The sequence below is a fragment of the Diabrotica undecimpunctata genome, chromosome 1 (genome assembly GCF_040954645.1).
Source record: "Diabrotica undecimpunctata isolate CICGRU chromosome 1, icDiaUnde3, whole genome shotgun sequence".
Lineage (NCBI taxonomy): Eukaryota > Metazoa > Arthropoda > Insecta > Coleoptera > Chrysomelidae > Diabrotica > Diabrotica undecimpunctata.
The window spans coordinates 152,586,004-152,603,402 of record NC_092803.1 but is presented as its reverse complement, the minus strand read 5'-3'; the positions used below and the strand labels follow the sequence as shown (position 1 = coordinate 152,603,402).

General features: G+C 34.7%; 1 protein-coding gene across 4 annotated transcripts in view; it reads right to left on the bottom strand.

Moving 5' to 3' along the window:
- Nucleotides 1-12,365: 12,365 nt before the first annotated feature.
- The window catches only part of LOC140432389 (uncharacterized), a 74,070-nt gene continuing 69,036 nt past the window's right edge, over nt 12,366-17,399 (bottom strand). For 2 of the 4 annotated variants that reach the window (XM_072520248.1, XM_072520249.1), the window contains 3 exons: nt 17,191-17,274; nt 13,958-14,208; nt 12,366-13,303 (listed from right to left, as the gene is read on the bottom strand). In XM_072520248.1, the coding sequence (XP_072376349.1) occupies nt 13,177-13,303; nt 13,958-14,208; nt 17,191-17,274 (462 nt within the window). In that variant the 3' untranslated portion in view covers nt 12,366-13,176. The remainder of the gene's footprint in view (nt 13,304-13,957; nt 14,209-17,190; nt 17,275-17,399) is intronic. The other 2 variants (XM_072520250.1, XM_072520251.1) reach the window with 1 other exon arrangement.

Genomic DNA, 17,399 nt, shown 5'->3' with positions numbered 1-17,399 from the left:
TCTTACATGTCCATACCACTTTCGTGCTCGGCAAGTTCTTTAATATTATTCTTATATGCGGTACACACCCCAAGGAAGACAAAGAAAAAGACCAATTCTATGGTGAATTAAAAAGCACATATGACAGTTGTTCCTGAAATGACATTAAGATAGTAGTCGATCGGAAGGGAGAATATATCTAGACCGCATTGGTAAGTATAGTATCACCAATCCGAATGGGAACCGAATAGTCAGTTTAGCAGCCGCTAAGAACATGGTCATGGGAAGTACATATTTTCCACGCAAAGAAATGCATATGATGACTTCGATATCACCCTATGATTTAACAAATAAGCAAATCGATCATGTGCTTGTAGATGCTTCTCCAAATTAATGGATGTCTGCATCTACCGAGGCGCCAACATTGATTCAGATTACTTCCTACTGGGCACAAATATTCGATCGGCACAATATTAAAGACGTAGCAAATAATATTCTAGAACTTGAATGACCATCACGCAATGACTGGTTCGATGCTGAATGTGAAAGACTGCCAAAGAAAAAATTATGCATATAAACTTATGCAACAAAGAACTCGGGAATAGCAACAAAAATATAAAGATCTTAGAAGCGAAGAGACGTACTTACACAGAAGATAAAAACTAGCTTTATTATTATTATCCAGACTTTAACCGTCCCGTTATCACTCTAAAGGGATAATTCACTCATCCCAGATACGATATCACAAGCATTCAGCTCTGGGGGAATTCTTTCCGTAATATTGATATCAGGAGCACACTGTTTTTTACATGGTCTTATGTTCACTGAGGCTGTTTGATGTTGTCTAGTATGTTTATCGGAATGACTCGAGTAATTAAGAGGGTAGGTAATTGCAGTTAAGCATTGATATTTGAGCGAGTATCATCCATATACCTACTTTCCATTCTTCATTCCCCATTCAATTCCTTATTTGAATCTAAAAATCTTTATACTTGAAAATCTTCTTATCGACTTTAACACGCACATTATTGTAGTTACATAGGTATCGCCACATTAATAAATCCACATCAGCTTATCTGTTAGTTTATAAACTAGTATGAAAGTCCAGTGGTTGGTCTGTAAACACAATATTGCCATATTGCGTCTAGTTGTAATTCTTAAGCATACTTCTTTAAATGCCGTCTTCGTTCCGAAGGTTGACAATCATCAAAACACTTGTACCTTTGAGACCAAGGCTCTGCATAGATGGTTATTAGTGGTGTTAAACCATTCAAGCAGATTTTTCAACCAGGAATATCTTCTCCTTCCTATTGATCTTCTTCCGATGATTTTTTGCTGCATTATAAGTCGAAGCAGTTGGTATTTGTTACTTCTTATAATGTGTCAAAGTTAATGAAGTTTTCTATTTTTACTAGTTACCTATTACAACTTCTTTTTCTTATTTCAGTCGCATTAATATATCAGTATTGGTGATTTTCTGTATCCATGAAATTCGCAATATCCTACGTTACAACCCTATTCTCAAAAGCTCCTATTTTCTTAATCTTACCTATGTTTCTTTCTTTTTTCTCTCCTTCCTTTTACCCTATCAGGGTGTCGGATTTGGGCTAGCTATTTTAATTTCCATTTACCCACCTCTTCCATTATTTTCTGTTTCCTGCCATTATTTTCAATTTCTCGAGCGATTTTTGTTTAAGTTTTCCCGCCTCTACCACTTGCTGTATCCATTTTTTTCTTGGTCTGCCTCTTTTTCTTTTTCCGATGTTTTTTGCTTCATAAATTTTTCTTGTTATTCTATTGGATGGCATCCTCATCAGATGCCCATACCAGTTCATTTGTCTCTTTGCTATTTTGTTCATTATCGGTTCCTGGTTGACCATTCTCCTAATAGTCTCGTTGCTTAATCTATCCCATTTTGTCTTTCCTTCTTAGATGTCTCATCTCCATTGCGTTTATCCTGCTCTTATGTTTTTCCAGAATTGTCCAGTTTTCACTTGCATAGAGCACAGTCGGTATCACTATTGTGTTATATATTTTTATTCTTGTTTCTCGTGCAAGTTCTCTTTTTCCCATTATTGGGGCTAACGCATAATATAACTTGTTTGATTTCTTTGCTCTATTTGTTATTTTCCAGTCTATTTTTCCGTCATTAGTTATTATACTTCCCAGGTATTCGTAAGTTGTTACTATTTCCATTTCTGAGTTTTTACATTTTATCTTTATTTGATTATCTTCCTTATCTCCTTTGCCGCTGATTATCATTATCTTACTTTTTTCCTCGTTTATCTCCATTTTTAGTTCTTCTATTTGTTCTACCTATATATTCATTAGTTTCTGCATTTTATTCTCGGAATCTGCTATTAGTACTATGTCGTCTACATACATTAAGGACTCTATTGTTACCGCTTGTAATCTGCGGTAACCTATTATTGTCTGTAGTTGATTGGTTCTGACTCTAGTGTTTCTTATCAATCGTTCATTACTATTATGAATAGCAAAGGGCTAAGACTATCCCCTTGTTTAATACCTCTCTTTCAATTAAATGCTTCCGATCTTTCCCCTGTTATTTGTACCCTTCCTTTTACCTCTTTGTAGTACTTTCTATAATTTTTATCAATGCATTAGGTACGTTTATTTTCCTCAAGCATTTCCCTATAATATGTCTTTCTATCATGTCAAATGCTGCTCTTAGGTCTATGATTGCTAATACTAGTTTTTAGTATCCCCGTATCTATACTTCTTTCTATTAGGTTTCTAATGATATATATGTTGTCATTTGTCTGTCTTCCCGGTCTAAATACCGTTTGTTTTTAAATACTAGTTTTTCCCCCGTATCTATACTTCTTTCTATTAGGTTTCTAATGATATATATGTTGTCATTTGTCTGTCTTCCCGGTCTAAATACCGTTTGTTCTTCTCCCAATACCATTTCTACTTCTTGTCTTAGTCTCTTCTCTATTATTTTCGTATATATTTTAAAGCATATCGATGACAGACATATTGCTCTATAGTTGCCGCAGTTTACATGTTCTCCTTTTTTGTATATTGGCACGATGATATTGTTCTGCCAGTCTTTAGGGATTGTTTGTTTTTTCCATGCCTCTTTATATATTTTCGATAGCCAGTTTATTCCTTGTTCTCCCATGTATTTTACCATTTTCGGTTCAATTTCATCATCTCCACCTGCCTTGCCTATTTTTATATTTGATACCCCTTCTATTACTTCTTCTCTACTTATTTGCTCTGGCTCTGTGTTTTCTTCGCCTTCATTGATTATATTGTCTTCCTTTATCACTTAGGTATCAAATTTTTTCTCATAATATTCTTTCCATACCCTAGCTACTTGTTCTGGGCTTATTTGTATTTGGTTTGAAGTATCTCTTACTGTGTTTATTTCCTTTCGTTTTCCTTGTCTTATGTGTCGTATTGTCGTCCAAAAGTTTCTATTATTTGTTATATATTCTTCCTGAAGTTCTTCTCCAAATTCTTTCCATGTTTTTGCTTTTGCTTGTGTGACTGTCTTTTTTACCAATCGTCTCTGCCTATAGCATTTTTCTTTATCTTCTAATCCCGTTTCGATATATTTTTTCCATGCTATTTTCTTTTTTTTTATTTCTGTCTTCACTTCTTTATTCCACCATCTTGTCCTTTTCAACTGTTTATTATATTTTTTGATTCCACACACTTCAGTTGCTGTTGTCTTTAATACTTCACTGTATGTATTCCATCTTTCTTCCATTGTCCATGTTTCTTTTTGGCACTCTATTTGTCTCAGTCTTTTGTTAGTTTCCTCCGTGTAAAATTCTCGCACACTTTCTATCTTTAGTTTGTTTACATTTACTTCCTTGTACTCTTTTCTTTCCACTTCCTCCATTTTTCCATCCTCCAGTTTTGCAGTGACCATCCTGTGTTGTGTAGACAGTTCCGGTTCCTTTTCCGTTAAGATGTTTTTTATATTTTGTTCTAGGTTTCTCGTATAGCAAATGACGATGAGGTTGATGTTACAGAATTGATTGACTGTACAAATTTATTTCTTCCGGTAGGCGTCGCTGAAGATATTCCTATCATAATTTCTAATCCATTTTCCTCGGGTCTATCCTCGTCACAGCAGCTTTCTCCACCTTTGGAACAAAACCACACAAGAAATGCAAGAAAATAAAAGCAAATTAATTAGCGAACCTTCAACATCTAAATCTTTACAGGAATCTTGGTATTGTTCATTGTGTGACACTGACGACCAGCTGGACATGCGCCTTTGTGGTTCTTGCTTGAAATACTATCATGAGGCTTGTCTTGGTCTAACTGAAGATGATAGAGAAGAACTGAAATACCCCTTGTGTCAATGACTATTAAAATAATGTGTGTTTATTAATTCAGTTTGCATAGATACATTAAAGATTTTATATTTATCTTTTGAAAAATACGTTATTTTATTTGAATTTTCAATTTAGTGTATTTACATACCTACAATAATTTATTTACTTCAATAGTACCTATCTAACAAAATACTTAGGTACCCTATATAATTATTCAAATCTTGGGTATCTAACTCATGCCGAAAAAAGGATGTGCCGAAGATTAGAGCATACATTTAATTTAGAATGCCGATAATGGGGACTTTGGACACTTTTTATTTTATTAATATTTTAAATATTATAAGTTTGTTTTAGGATAAAATAAATATTTTATGTGTAATTGTGATAGATTTTATTAGCCCGAACCATAATCTAAATACACGTTGTTCAGGTAATTTGATTACTAAACTTATTAAAATGAAGCTCCATTGTGCTTAACGTGCTAAAGGTGCCGATAATAGGTACATTTACCTTAATTGCATTTTGTCACTCTCTCAATCGGCTGGTTATGTTCATTATATATTTCCCATATTCCGGGTTTATTTTCTTACAGGCATACAATTTTGTTTTGTTCGTGTTTAGTGAGAGGCCATATCCTTTACTAGAATTAGAAGTCAGTCATGTATCGTCTGAATATCTCAGATTAATAATTGGGCTTCCAAGTAGGTATATATTAAAAAGGATTGGCAAGAGCATACAATCTTAACGAACCCCTCTCTTTATTTTAATATTTAGGTTTTATATCCATCTATTTGTATTGCAGCTCATTGACTGAATTTCTTTCTTTGTTATGTAGGCACTTTTATATCCTTACGTTCGTTGAAGATGGATTCTTTATCTATAGTCGTTAAAAAGCTCCTCAATATTATGTTTTTCATTTCAACACTGTTATTTTTTCTTCTAGGTCTATCATTATTCCCGTCGGTGTCGTATTAGATTGATACCATCTTTGTAGAACTGACAATTCTTAAACTTTTTTAAATATTAAATGTATATTTTAAATGTAAATGTATATTTTAAATGTAAATATTGTATTTACATGGGATAAAAGGTTAAAATTTTCAATCATCTATTTTAAATATTTAAAAGCTACATAGAACCTTCAATATTCTTAGACTTTTTTATTTTTATTGCCGTATTGCCAGATTCTAGTAAGAGCCTAAGAAGATATCTATTGAATTCTGACAGGCAACGGTGGGGGATATCTTTTTTACACATCTAACCTCACGAAGCAAGACACCTTGCCATCTTTCAGCTAAGTAAGATACTAGGCCAGAAGACCCTACTTCACTTAACTTTACTATAAAAGAAGAAAAACTATATTAATTGAAGCTATCCTATTTTTGTTATAGCTCCTTAATTTCTTCACACTTTTTTTTCGATACTACTATTTTACTATGTACCTATTTGGTGCGTTTTTGCTTTTGACTGTTCGCATTTACCTTTATAGGTTCTTCTTTTATTCATGAGTTGCGGAATTTCATCACTTATCTATACTTGTTTTGCTGTGTGTATTCCCTTCTTTCTTATTCCATTAAAGGAGAATATAGTTAATTTTGTAAAGTCGAGAAGACGAGCGTGGCTGGGACATGTGAAAAGTGTATGAAACAATAGAAGGGACAAGGAGGGGAGGTACACCAAGAAAGTGATGACTGCAGGACGCGGAGGAGGATTTATGCATGTCAGTCAGTGGAGTGATGTGGGGAAGAGGAGAGGATACTCTGAAGGCGAACTGAGAAAGAAACCAAATCAAAACCCATGACAATGAATCGGTATTTATGTTCAACGGCAAAAGTAAACAGTAAACTAAATATAACGAATATTTCTTTCTTGGGTACCGTAGGCTATAAATCAAATTATTCGATGATTTAGACGAGGCAATCAAGCAGTAAAATACTCAAAACCTACCAAATTTTTGTAGTAGGATGGACCTCAATGAAACTTTTTGCATTCGATTCGCATGAAATTTTGTGAACAAAAATGTTGATGTGGAAATAAAAATTGCATTATTGAACAAGGAAAATGCATTTTCCAAAGTGCATTTCGAAGTGATGAAGATGATAAATTTGTAATTTGGAAATAATTGACGGAAATGAGTTCAATATTACTACTCTGTATTTTTGGGGCCACTAAACACGAATATTATGACGGCGATGGTCTCCGATGAACTTGGTGTATCTGGGCCTCTTCTTCTTTAGTTTCATGGAAATATTTATACAAAATCAGTGTACACTCGTTACTTGGGGTTTTTGGGTGTCGCTGATCATGAATACTATGACGGCGATGATCTCCGATGCCCTGGTGCCCAGGACGGGCATCGTCTCCTGGAGTCCTGTGGAAATTTTATACAAAATCAAGGCAAACTCGTTACTTGAAGGGTTCTTGGGGTCGCTCAATATTAATATCATATCGGCGATGATGTGCGAGGCACCTGATGTGTGAGAACGTGCCTTATCTCCTAAAGTTTCGTGGAAATTCTGCTGATTACGAATATAATAAATAACGGCGAGGGCCACCTATGCGCAAACAAGGGACCAACCCTCTCCTGAGCACAAGGCTCGTAATAAACCTCGGACACCATTGCTACGGTATATTGCTAAAGAATTCTTTTAGCATTAAACTGTGCCATTGCCGACATGATATTAGTGTTCAGCGATCCCAAAACCCCCCGAGTAACGACTTTGCACTGATTTTGTATCGAATTTACACAAAACTCCAGGGGCCGAGGCCGTTCTGTACTCCAGGTACTTCGCACACTATCACCGATGGTGTTCGTAAGAAAGGAGCTGTTCAAGCTCATTTCTTACAGCTCGTTCGTTTTTGTCGTACGCGTAGAAAAAGTGACGTGTGTTGCATTGTTTAAACCATTTTCACATCGACTATATCTACCTATTACATTTGCTTAATAATGTGTTGTATATTTTATTTGAAAATAAGTTAATTTACATAAGAACGGAGAATATTCTTAGTTTGATGAATAGTCCTATCGGTAGGAATGTTGTTGCTTACAATGTGAACCTATATTTGTCCATTAAAAATTCAAACTATAGAATTAATTTGTATGGCTGTCAAAGTTAAAAAAAAACATACTTACTTGTAGTATCTTTTTTTTTCTTCTGTTCTCAAGCAAAATACAAAAGCCTCTGATAGTTGATCGTAAGATCGTTGTACCGCACTCTATCTTTCCATTAAATTTTACCAAGGAATCCTATGTTCTTAAAAAAAGTCAGTAGCTTAATTTCTCAGAGCTTAAGGGTCCCTTTCGGTTCAATGTTTGATTGCTCGGTTTATGACTACTATGGGAATCACATTATGTATAAGGCAATTTCTTCTTCCAGTTTGCATTTTGTGCACAATGTTGATTCACCTTATCTATTTTGTACAATGGCTTTCTCATAAGTGACCAGTCACAAGTTCTGTGCTTGTTTATAATTCTCGTTAGATCAATGACATCCTTGCAATTATTTACCAGTTGTAACTTGGCAAGAGAATTTTTACTGCCAATTTAGCCGTCTGGCTGTCCATATAAATATTTATTTTCATCGCTCTAAAGCCCCTTTATTATTTTAACGGTGTATTTTATAAACGCAAAAGCTTCATCCTGAAAAACAGTAGTGTGTTGACCAAGCTGAACATTTTTTTTTGTATTTGGTTGTTTTTCCAAAAACCCCTGACCGGGTTTCTTGGCCAATCTTTGATTTATCTGTGAACAATATTAAATCCCAATTGGTGTAGATATCCTGTGGTGCCCTAGATTATCATTTACCAAATTTAACCATTTTGGTCAAAAGTAAGTTATCATTTTATTATGACTGAATATATCTGAAAGAAAGGTTCATCAATTTCAGTCCCAGTAATCTCAGGATATTATATTATAACATGTTATAAAGATTATCGCTGAAATATATAAAATACAGCGGGGAAGACCTGGAATAGCCTGGTAGAAGTTGTTTGTACTATTCAGGGCTCCTGTGATATTCGTGCGTATCTTGGTAGAGTGGTGAAACTTTACAAAGGTTGTACACTGCACATAACTCTGTACACATCCACATGTTGCTTGTATCATCGCCGTGAAAGAGCAGCAGGTAATCTTTGGTTTTAATTCCCAGGTTTTACATTTGACTCTTCGGTAAGTTTTTTTCTGCAAGCTGTCTTGTGTAAACCGATCGAACTGCAGCCAATTGACTTATTGTATAGTTTCCACTTAATAATGATACCCATTCCATAATTCTAGAATCCTGTATCAGCTTGTACAGTTCTAGTCAGTTCTAGTGATTGGGTGTCATATGTGTTTCAAATTACCTGGTAATCTCCAAAAAGTGTTAGCCTCCTGCAATCTAGTTTCTCGCAGTCATGCAAATTTGATTGACTATTTAAAGTTCTTTTTCACAAAGTCTACGTCCTAATTGTTTATTAAACAGACTTATTCTATGCAGGTGTCTTTGACTTGCTTCAGTAAGAAAGCCTATTATGATTCTGAGATGATATCTGCTTAAGCTGTGCTTCACCGGGTATACTATCCCAGTAAAAGTTATGCTGTGGTAGTATCCAATCTTTTTTACCGTTGTAGACACTTTTGACACTCCTAAGGGCTTTGGACCGAAATATTTTGTGACTCATCCCTTCTAGTAAGATCATCAGCTGCTTCATTGCTCATGATCCCTGATGACCTGGAACCCATACCGGTGCGACACTGTTATTTTCCAGTTGTTTATCGAGTTCTCGGCATTTCGACACTAGCCTAGAAAGTACTTCAAGTATCCTAAGAACCCTCAATATAAAGTTGACTATCTGTGTATATATTGATCTGTTTAAGCTCAAAAGACCTTATGTTAACTTCTCTTACACAATACAAGATTGCATAAAAATTTCTATTTAGAGTACAAAGATATATTCTCTAGAACTGCTTACATTTCCATTACTTCTGTAAATTTCTGCATCTTATCCTTCTGCAATTTTATCCCTCTGAGTACCAGCTATAAGTTTATAGTCTGGGTTTTGTATTTCCTCTACTTCATATTTCATCGTGGGCAAATGTACACCTCGAAAGCTACTTTAAGCCTGTATATTATCTACACCTTATATAGTTAAGACCATTGGTTCCAATTCCTCCTCTTGCTCATTCCTCGAGTCCATGTCAGGGCGTGGTGACACTCTAAATATTATTAGCTTGGTCTCCATTGGCTGCGATTGTATGCCATATGGACGGCTTCACGTAGGGATTTTCCCATCAGACACTTCATTTGGTCTGCCCATCATCTTGGAAATCTTCGTCTTGGTCTTCGACCTTCTACCTTTTTTCTTCTACTTTTTTTTCCTCTTTATAAGCAATTCTGCTTGCTCATTAGCGGATTAATACCTCTATGGAAGGTTGTCACTCCATTTTCTGCGCGGTCGACCCACATTTCTTCTGCTGATTGGTAACTTATCTCTTGCTATTTTGGGGTCTTCTTATACACACCCATTCACAGAGACATAGAGACACACTCATTCTGCTTATGTGGTTTTAACATTCTTTTTTTCTATTTAGTGATCATTCGTTTATACATTGTACATTACATTTTCTTCTAATGTCTTTACTTGTCTTCCGATCTCTCAGCGTATTTGCTGTAATTCTACCTTTCCTTCTACTACCAATAGTTCCATGGTCCCCCTTCTTCTAGCTATGTGGCCGAAATAAACTAGGTATGCTCTTTTTACTTTTTTTTAACAGCCTGTCTTTTATATGAAGCTCTTCCAGAATTGACAGGTTGGTTCTATGTTCTGTCCAGGACACGCGTAGAATTCTTCTATAGGCCCACATTTCGAAGGCTTCGATCTTACTCCTATCGTTTTTTTTTTGAGAGTCTATGTTTCAGCTGCGTGTGTAGCAATGGGAAAAATAAGGGCATTGGCCAACCGGAGCTTAGTATTCCTTGTTATTGGTTCTAATTAGTTTCCCTCTAAACAGATTCACATGATACACAATTTGGTTTTCGCAAAGGACTAGGAACGCGTGAAGCTCTTTTTTCACTTAATATACTGTTACAAAGATGCCTGTACGTCAATCAAGATATATACGTATGTTTTATTGACTATAATAAAGCTTTCGATAAAGTACGACATAAACAATTAATAAATGTCTTGAAATCAAAGACGATTGACTACAACGACCTCAAGATCATATCAAATTTATACTATAAACAGCGAGCAAAAGTACGTGTTAACGAACAGCTGTCAGAAGAAATTGAAATAAGATGTGGAGTGAGACAGGGATGCGTATTGTCGCCAATTCTTTTTAATGCCTACTCCGAAGAGATCCTGAAAAACTCCCTTGAGGGCGAAACAGCTGGAATAAAGGTAAATGGAGTTCCCATTAACAACATTAGATATGCGGACGACACTGTGATCTTAGCCGAAAATATTGAAGATTTTCGGAGACTGGTGACCAGAATAGCGGAGTATGGGAAAGAATATGATCTAACAATGAATGTCAAGAAGACGAAATTTATGAGAATATCGAAAACTCAAAGAAATAACGAGAATCTTCTAATAAACGGAACCAACGTCGAACAAGTGGACAAATATGCATCTCTGGGAACAATGATTAACTCCACAAATGATTACATTCAGGAGATCAAAATCAGAATGGAAAAGGCTAGAGCAAATTTCAACAAAATGAGAAGAGTGCTGTGTACAAGGGATTTAAAATTGGAACTAAGAGTTAGTTTGGCGAGGTGCCATGTTTTTTCGACTTTATTTTATGGAATGCAATCTTGGACCTTAAATGCGACATCAATAAAAAAACTGGAATCATTCGAGCTGTGAGTGTACAGAAGAATTCTGAAAATATCGTGGACAGAACACGTCACAAACAAAGAGGTTCTGAGAATTTTGAATAAAGAAATACAAAATTTTAAATATAATTAAAACAAGAAAATTGGAATATCTCGGACAGAGAAATACACCTTGCTCCAACTGATTATGCAGGAAAAGATCCAAGGAAAGACAAGCATAGGGAGGCGTAGAATGTCATGGCTGCGCAACCTGAGAGAGTGGTACGGATGTACATCAAATGAACTTTTCAGAGCAGCCGTCTCAAACGTCCGAATAGTTACGATGATTGCCGACCTCCGCCGCGGAGATGGCACTTGGAGAAGAAGAAGGAACAGATTCACCTTTGTTTCCGGCCAGCATTCGTCTATTCGTGAAGACTACCAGTTTGGTTTTGGGCGGGTTACAATGTCTCTGTGTAATGTAGGGCATAACACATCGATATAGTCTCAGAGAGTTTTTCCTTGAATTGATAATAATACTCCTCTTTGAAGTACTCCTTAGTTATTCTTAAATTGATAGTCTCTTTATATGTCAACGCGGATAGCTCCTTTCAAGTCTCGGCACTAAATTATACAGGTCCATAAGCAAAATACGTCCATTGCAATGGGTACAGTGGAATTTGTTAATTTCTCTTAGACTAATATTCTTTCTCTATGCGTTGGGATATACCTAAGAGCATGGCTTCCACCAAATATTTGAATTATGGTTTCTAGTTTCTCTTGAAGAAGTCTAGGAAATATACCATCTGATCCGGTCACTTTATATACGTAATTTAAAGGTTTCTACAGTTCATTTGACCTCATCAGAGCAAAATATCTAATCTGAGATCTTTCACAATACCTGTGTACTTCCCATTTGGAAGTTTAACTAATTTAGATTTGTAAAACTATGTGTTCCTGAATTGTTTACTCCTGACTCTTCGTCTTTAACTGCTGCAGACATTATAAAAGGCGATGCGATAGAGAACGTTAACGTGACGTATCGTTCCTTTTAACCACTGATGTGGTTTTGTAGAATTTATTTCAAAGAATTTTTAAGTGTGATCCATACCATTATCATTATGTATTTACCATATCTCTAATGCCCATCGAGGACATTGGGGATGTGGTCCAAATTAAGAGTGAGGCCTCTTGAAGTCCTGAAGGAGGGCTTAGTAATTACCTAAAGGAAAACCAGGCAAATAAGCGGGGAGTTGTAAAAGTAAAAGTAATTAAATTAATAAATATAATATATATTAAAATAAATACACCTACATTTGCAAAATATTTAAAACAAAACATCTTTACAAACACAAAAAAAGTGAAAAACATTAAAATAAATAACTAAAAAGTCTATCACTCGATTTAAAATCATCACATTCATACACCAACTGAACACGAATAAATTAAACCGTTGTGGATTCTAACACCACATCTTACCAGTCATTTTACAATACAACAAAACAAGCTATGCAAATAAATATCATACTTAATCATACTAAAATTAAAACCATAATAATTACGCAAAACGAAAAATCAATGGTACCATGCTACGTCACATATTACAACTACAATTAAAAAATTTCATTTAGTTAAAAAATACTTCAAGTTGAATTACATTTTTTGTATAATTCATTTGCTTTTGCACAACTTTTTTTGTTAATTTCGGAAGCAGCATACCAGATCTTTAACACAAACGGATAAACATTAAATTTGATCAAAAATAAAGACAATTATATATTTTTGTTCTGTTTTTTAAAGTAATTTCTTACACAGTGAGTTTATTGTTGAAAAAGGTATATTAGGCGACTAAATGTACTCAAAGTACTACGAGCATTCTATGTTGCTACAACAGTTGAAACAATAACCATAGAACGGTGCCATGTATATATGACTAATTCAATAGTAAATACACTGTATATTTTTTAAAAATTACGGTTAAACATCTGTACAACTGTTGCTTCCCAGTCGCACTGTTCAGTTTAAATAAGTACCTATCTATTGGTTTTTCGCGAAAATGTTATTCTGAGTCCAATGCTGTTTTGTTTTTATACTTCATTACATTCTAAATATTTCTCTTGGCAGTTATCACCGTATCTTCCTCTCCTTCCCGCTTCGTAGAAGACGTCGAATGAAGATCCCAATGATTTTTCCATAACGTAGCTAATAGCGTAGCTGAAAACATTAAATTTTTATAAATGATCTTATTAATATGGTATATATATATTTATGTATAGATTTTTATATAAACAACTTTTATGTTTTGCAGTACTACCTATATTCTATTGGACGTTGGCGATTATTCTTGCTTCGTTTATAGCTGCTCTGACAAGTATAAAGGCTGCTTTGCCCTGAGCAGCCATGAGGTTCATAGCCTACTCATCATCTGCTCCCTTATAATTTACTTCTCATTATACCCTAAAGAATGCGATACTTATCATTTTTCACCGTATGAAAATACAATCCCAATTCAAATAATGTAAACGGGAGTACACTAGTTCAAAAGAGCGAAGAGCCGCAAGGTGCGCAGATGGTATAAAAGTAAGTACAAAACGAAGCGAATATATATATATATATATATATATATATATATATATATATATATATATATATATATATATATATATATATATATATATATATATATATATATATATATATATATATATATATATATGTGTGTGTGTGTGTGTGTGGGTGTGTGTGGGTGTGTGTGTGTGTGTGTGTGTGTGTGTCTGTGTGTGTGTGTCTGTGTGTGTGTGTGTGTGTGTGTGTGTGTGTGTGTGTGTGTGTGTGTGTGTGTGTATAAAGATAGTAGTATGTTCTTACCTTCCAAGATGACAGTACAATGAACTCTGTCCGACGTTCTTTGAACACTCACTGTTGGCTTGGCATACATATCTCTCCATACACTTGGTGTCTCCAGTTGACAATGACCTCATGTAACCTTTCATCATGGAAAGACTTGCTACTGCGGCATCACTGACTGAGTCTTTCTTGCCGAGACTTCTGGCTTGAAGAGAACGATGAGAGAATGAGGTCTTCAAAGCATCCAAAAGGTTGACCACGATGTTTATGAACTGAACATATACATATTAATGTTTTAGATGAATAGTACTGTTAGGAGTAATTTTAAGAAAAAACGAAAATTTAAGAAGTATGTACATATTATTTTTGCAAATAAATTAATGTAATTTTTAACTATAGCTACAATATATTTTATTCAAAATCATCATATATCATAGTCTGTCTTGTGACAATTTTATAGAATTGGCCTTTCAGTTTCATTGGAATTTTTCTATCGACATAACATACCAATCGTCTCCTTCCTCTTGATCCATCCTGATCTAATTTTACTGTATGTAGTTTCTTATCATCTTGTGATGCCAAAATACTCAAAACTATTATTTGGACCCTGTCCAATTACTAGTTGCTACTCAATCATACATAATTCTCACAATCACCGGAAACTCATTTATTATTTAGAGAAATCAGCATAATCTATCGACGTACCGTATCAGCATTTGTTTCTTTATTCTTATATTTTTACAATAGCTGCCTCATAATAAAGTTGCATCTGTTGTTGATCTGCCGTGTATAAATCCAAACTGATTATCGAATATTTCCGTCTATTAATCACTCTTTCTCATATTTTCGTGACAAAACTATGTAGTTTTATGACCCTATAGTCTGTGCATTGTTCAACATGTCCTTTGTTTTTGCACAGAAGTACTTAGATACTGCTTTTCCATTCACATGCCATTTGCCCTATTTGCATAGTTCTAATAAATAAATCTGTTAGTTAACTTAGTCCTGCCTCTTCTTATGCTGTCCATACTTCTTCAGTGTACATCTATCTGATCCAACGTTTCCTCGTTTGCTATTTTGGTTACCATTGATGTTATTGTATCGGTTAGTTTAAATTAAATTTTTTAAGTTTTTTTGCTTTATGTTTGGTTATTTTTATCTTATTGGTTATTAAGTTGATTTAGAATTTTCAGGTTTCAAATTCATTCTATATATCTTTATACACTTCTGATTTAGCTGTATAACTGGAAGTACTTTTGCTGTCAATTTGGCGACCTTAAAATTTTCAAGATCTATTATCAGACCTACTTTCTTGCGTTTCTTTATACAGGTTTATTTTTTCTTCTTATTTCTTGGACTTCGCTTGGCTATCAACGTGTCTTACCAGTATTTCCAAATTGTTTTTGTATGGTTTATTCAAGTACTTGATTTACATTCTAACAATACTAGTCATACTTCTCTAAATATATTAGGACTCACTTTCATGTTTCGTTTCATTCTATTTTTGCCCAGCATGCACATCCTTTCTTGCCTTTTAACATCCACATTTTCATTTTTTACTCCTCTCCAATATTTTGGTTTTGTTTTGCTTATTACTTCAATATCCAGTACAAGCTTTTAGTACTATTTTATTTGTCTTAAAAAAGTAACATGCATAAAACCGTCTATACCCCAAGAATTAATTACCTGGCAGATGTTATACTGGTTAACGTAAGGGGATGACAGAGTAGTCCTAGTGTACTAATTAAGTCTAGTATATTTATTTATAATGGTGTAATGTGTACTTGGCTTAGCCAGTGGTTTGTAATGAGCCACTACTTTTTCCAAGGCCAGATAAAGGAGGAGGGTCAGAAGAAGGGCTAACAACCCATGGAATGTACGACCACTTTATAAACCTGTAGCAGTGCACCAGTTAACGGAGGAGCTGCCCAGGAATAAAAATGTCATATATGCTATACAAGAAGTTCGATGGTCGGAATCAGGAGAAATAAACACCCAGGAAGGAAGAATATAATATTGTGGAAAATATATGATGACAGTGTAGTCTCTGTCGTCAACAATAAGTTTGATAAAAGTAATATAATCTAGATATCCTCAACCTATTCGTGGATTTTCAACATACCTACGACAGTATTGAACGACAAAGTTTATGGAGGATAATAAAAGAGTATGGTTTTCCTCAAAAACTGATAAATATAACAAGAGCAGAGTGTTCAGACCTCTAAATCCAGTGCCAAAATCGATAGTTTGGTCACCGAGGCTTTATGACTCCACTTTTATTTAATATTATTCTAGAATGGGTTGTTAGTAAGGTAGGTGTAACAGACAAAAGCGGAAATTCCATTAATTCCATTTGGTGGCAACCAGTAAAAATATTGGTATATGCTGACAACATAACCATTATGGACAGCAAAATAGACCGTATTCTAGTAAGGCAAGACTATCGAGACTATAACTATGAGAATCTGAATACGATAAAGAACTTCAAGTACTTGGGCACAATACTGAATAGCAACAATGAAGGTAAAAAGGAAATAGCGAGAGTAACAGCGAGAAATGGCTGCGGGAGCTTTAAATAAAATATTAAAATCAAAATTATTGCCAAAAAATCGAAAACTTAACTTAAAGTTATGATACTATTATAAGACCAATAAAATTATTATACGGTTGCGAGGCATGGTACCTAACACTAAAAGGACAAAAAATCCTCCTTACTTTTGAAAACAAAATGTTAAGAAAGATTCTAAGGCTTAAGCAAGATTCTGAAAGTAATTGGAAGATTCGCTCAAACGCAGTAATTAGAAACCTCTCTAAACAACCTCTAATAACAAGCATAGTCACATCCCGGAGACTTGTATGGATAGATCATGCCCTGAGAAGTGGTAATAAGAGAGTTATCAGAAATATAGCTGTATCGACGCCAATGCATTTGCACCATTGGAACGAGCTGCAATGAACCGTGGCGTTTTAAGGCATATGTAGGGAGACTCAAATTCTTTAATGGTTGTATGGCCATCTGAAGTAAGTAATGTGTAAGTATTTCACTGTCTGAATCACTAAAACCAATACTTTCATATTTTTACTTATATTAGTAAACATAAGTGGCACTATCAACTGCAATATTTTTTGCCTAAATTATTTGAATCAACTGCCATATAATCATCTCAACATCACTTAATATAAAACAGTTCTTCGGATAAATCAAAGTTTGGGTTAGTAATTAAAGAACTTGGGTTAGTTTCGTAAAGACGTACCTCACCAGCCTGTCTAGCAATCTTGTTAACTTGATCAGGATCTCTGTCTCCCACAACAGCTTCTACTACGGCCGCCAGAACACCCTGTGCAATGTTTAAGCTACTACTAGTGCCATTTTTAACTATATATTTACATAAACTAAGTAACTAAAAGCAAAGCTTTTGGTTGTTTGTCATTATATACACAGTTTTTTTTAAGAAGGATATGA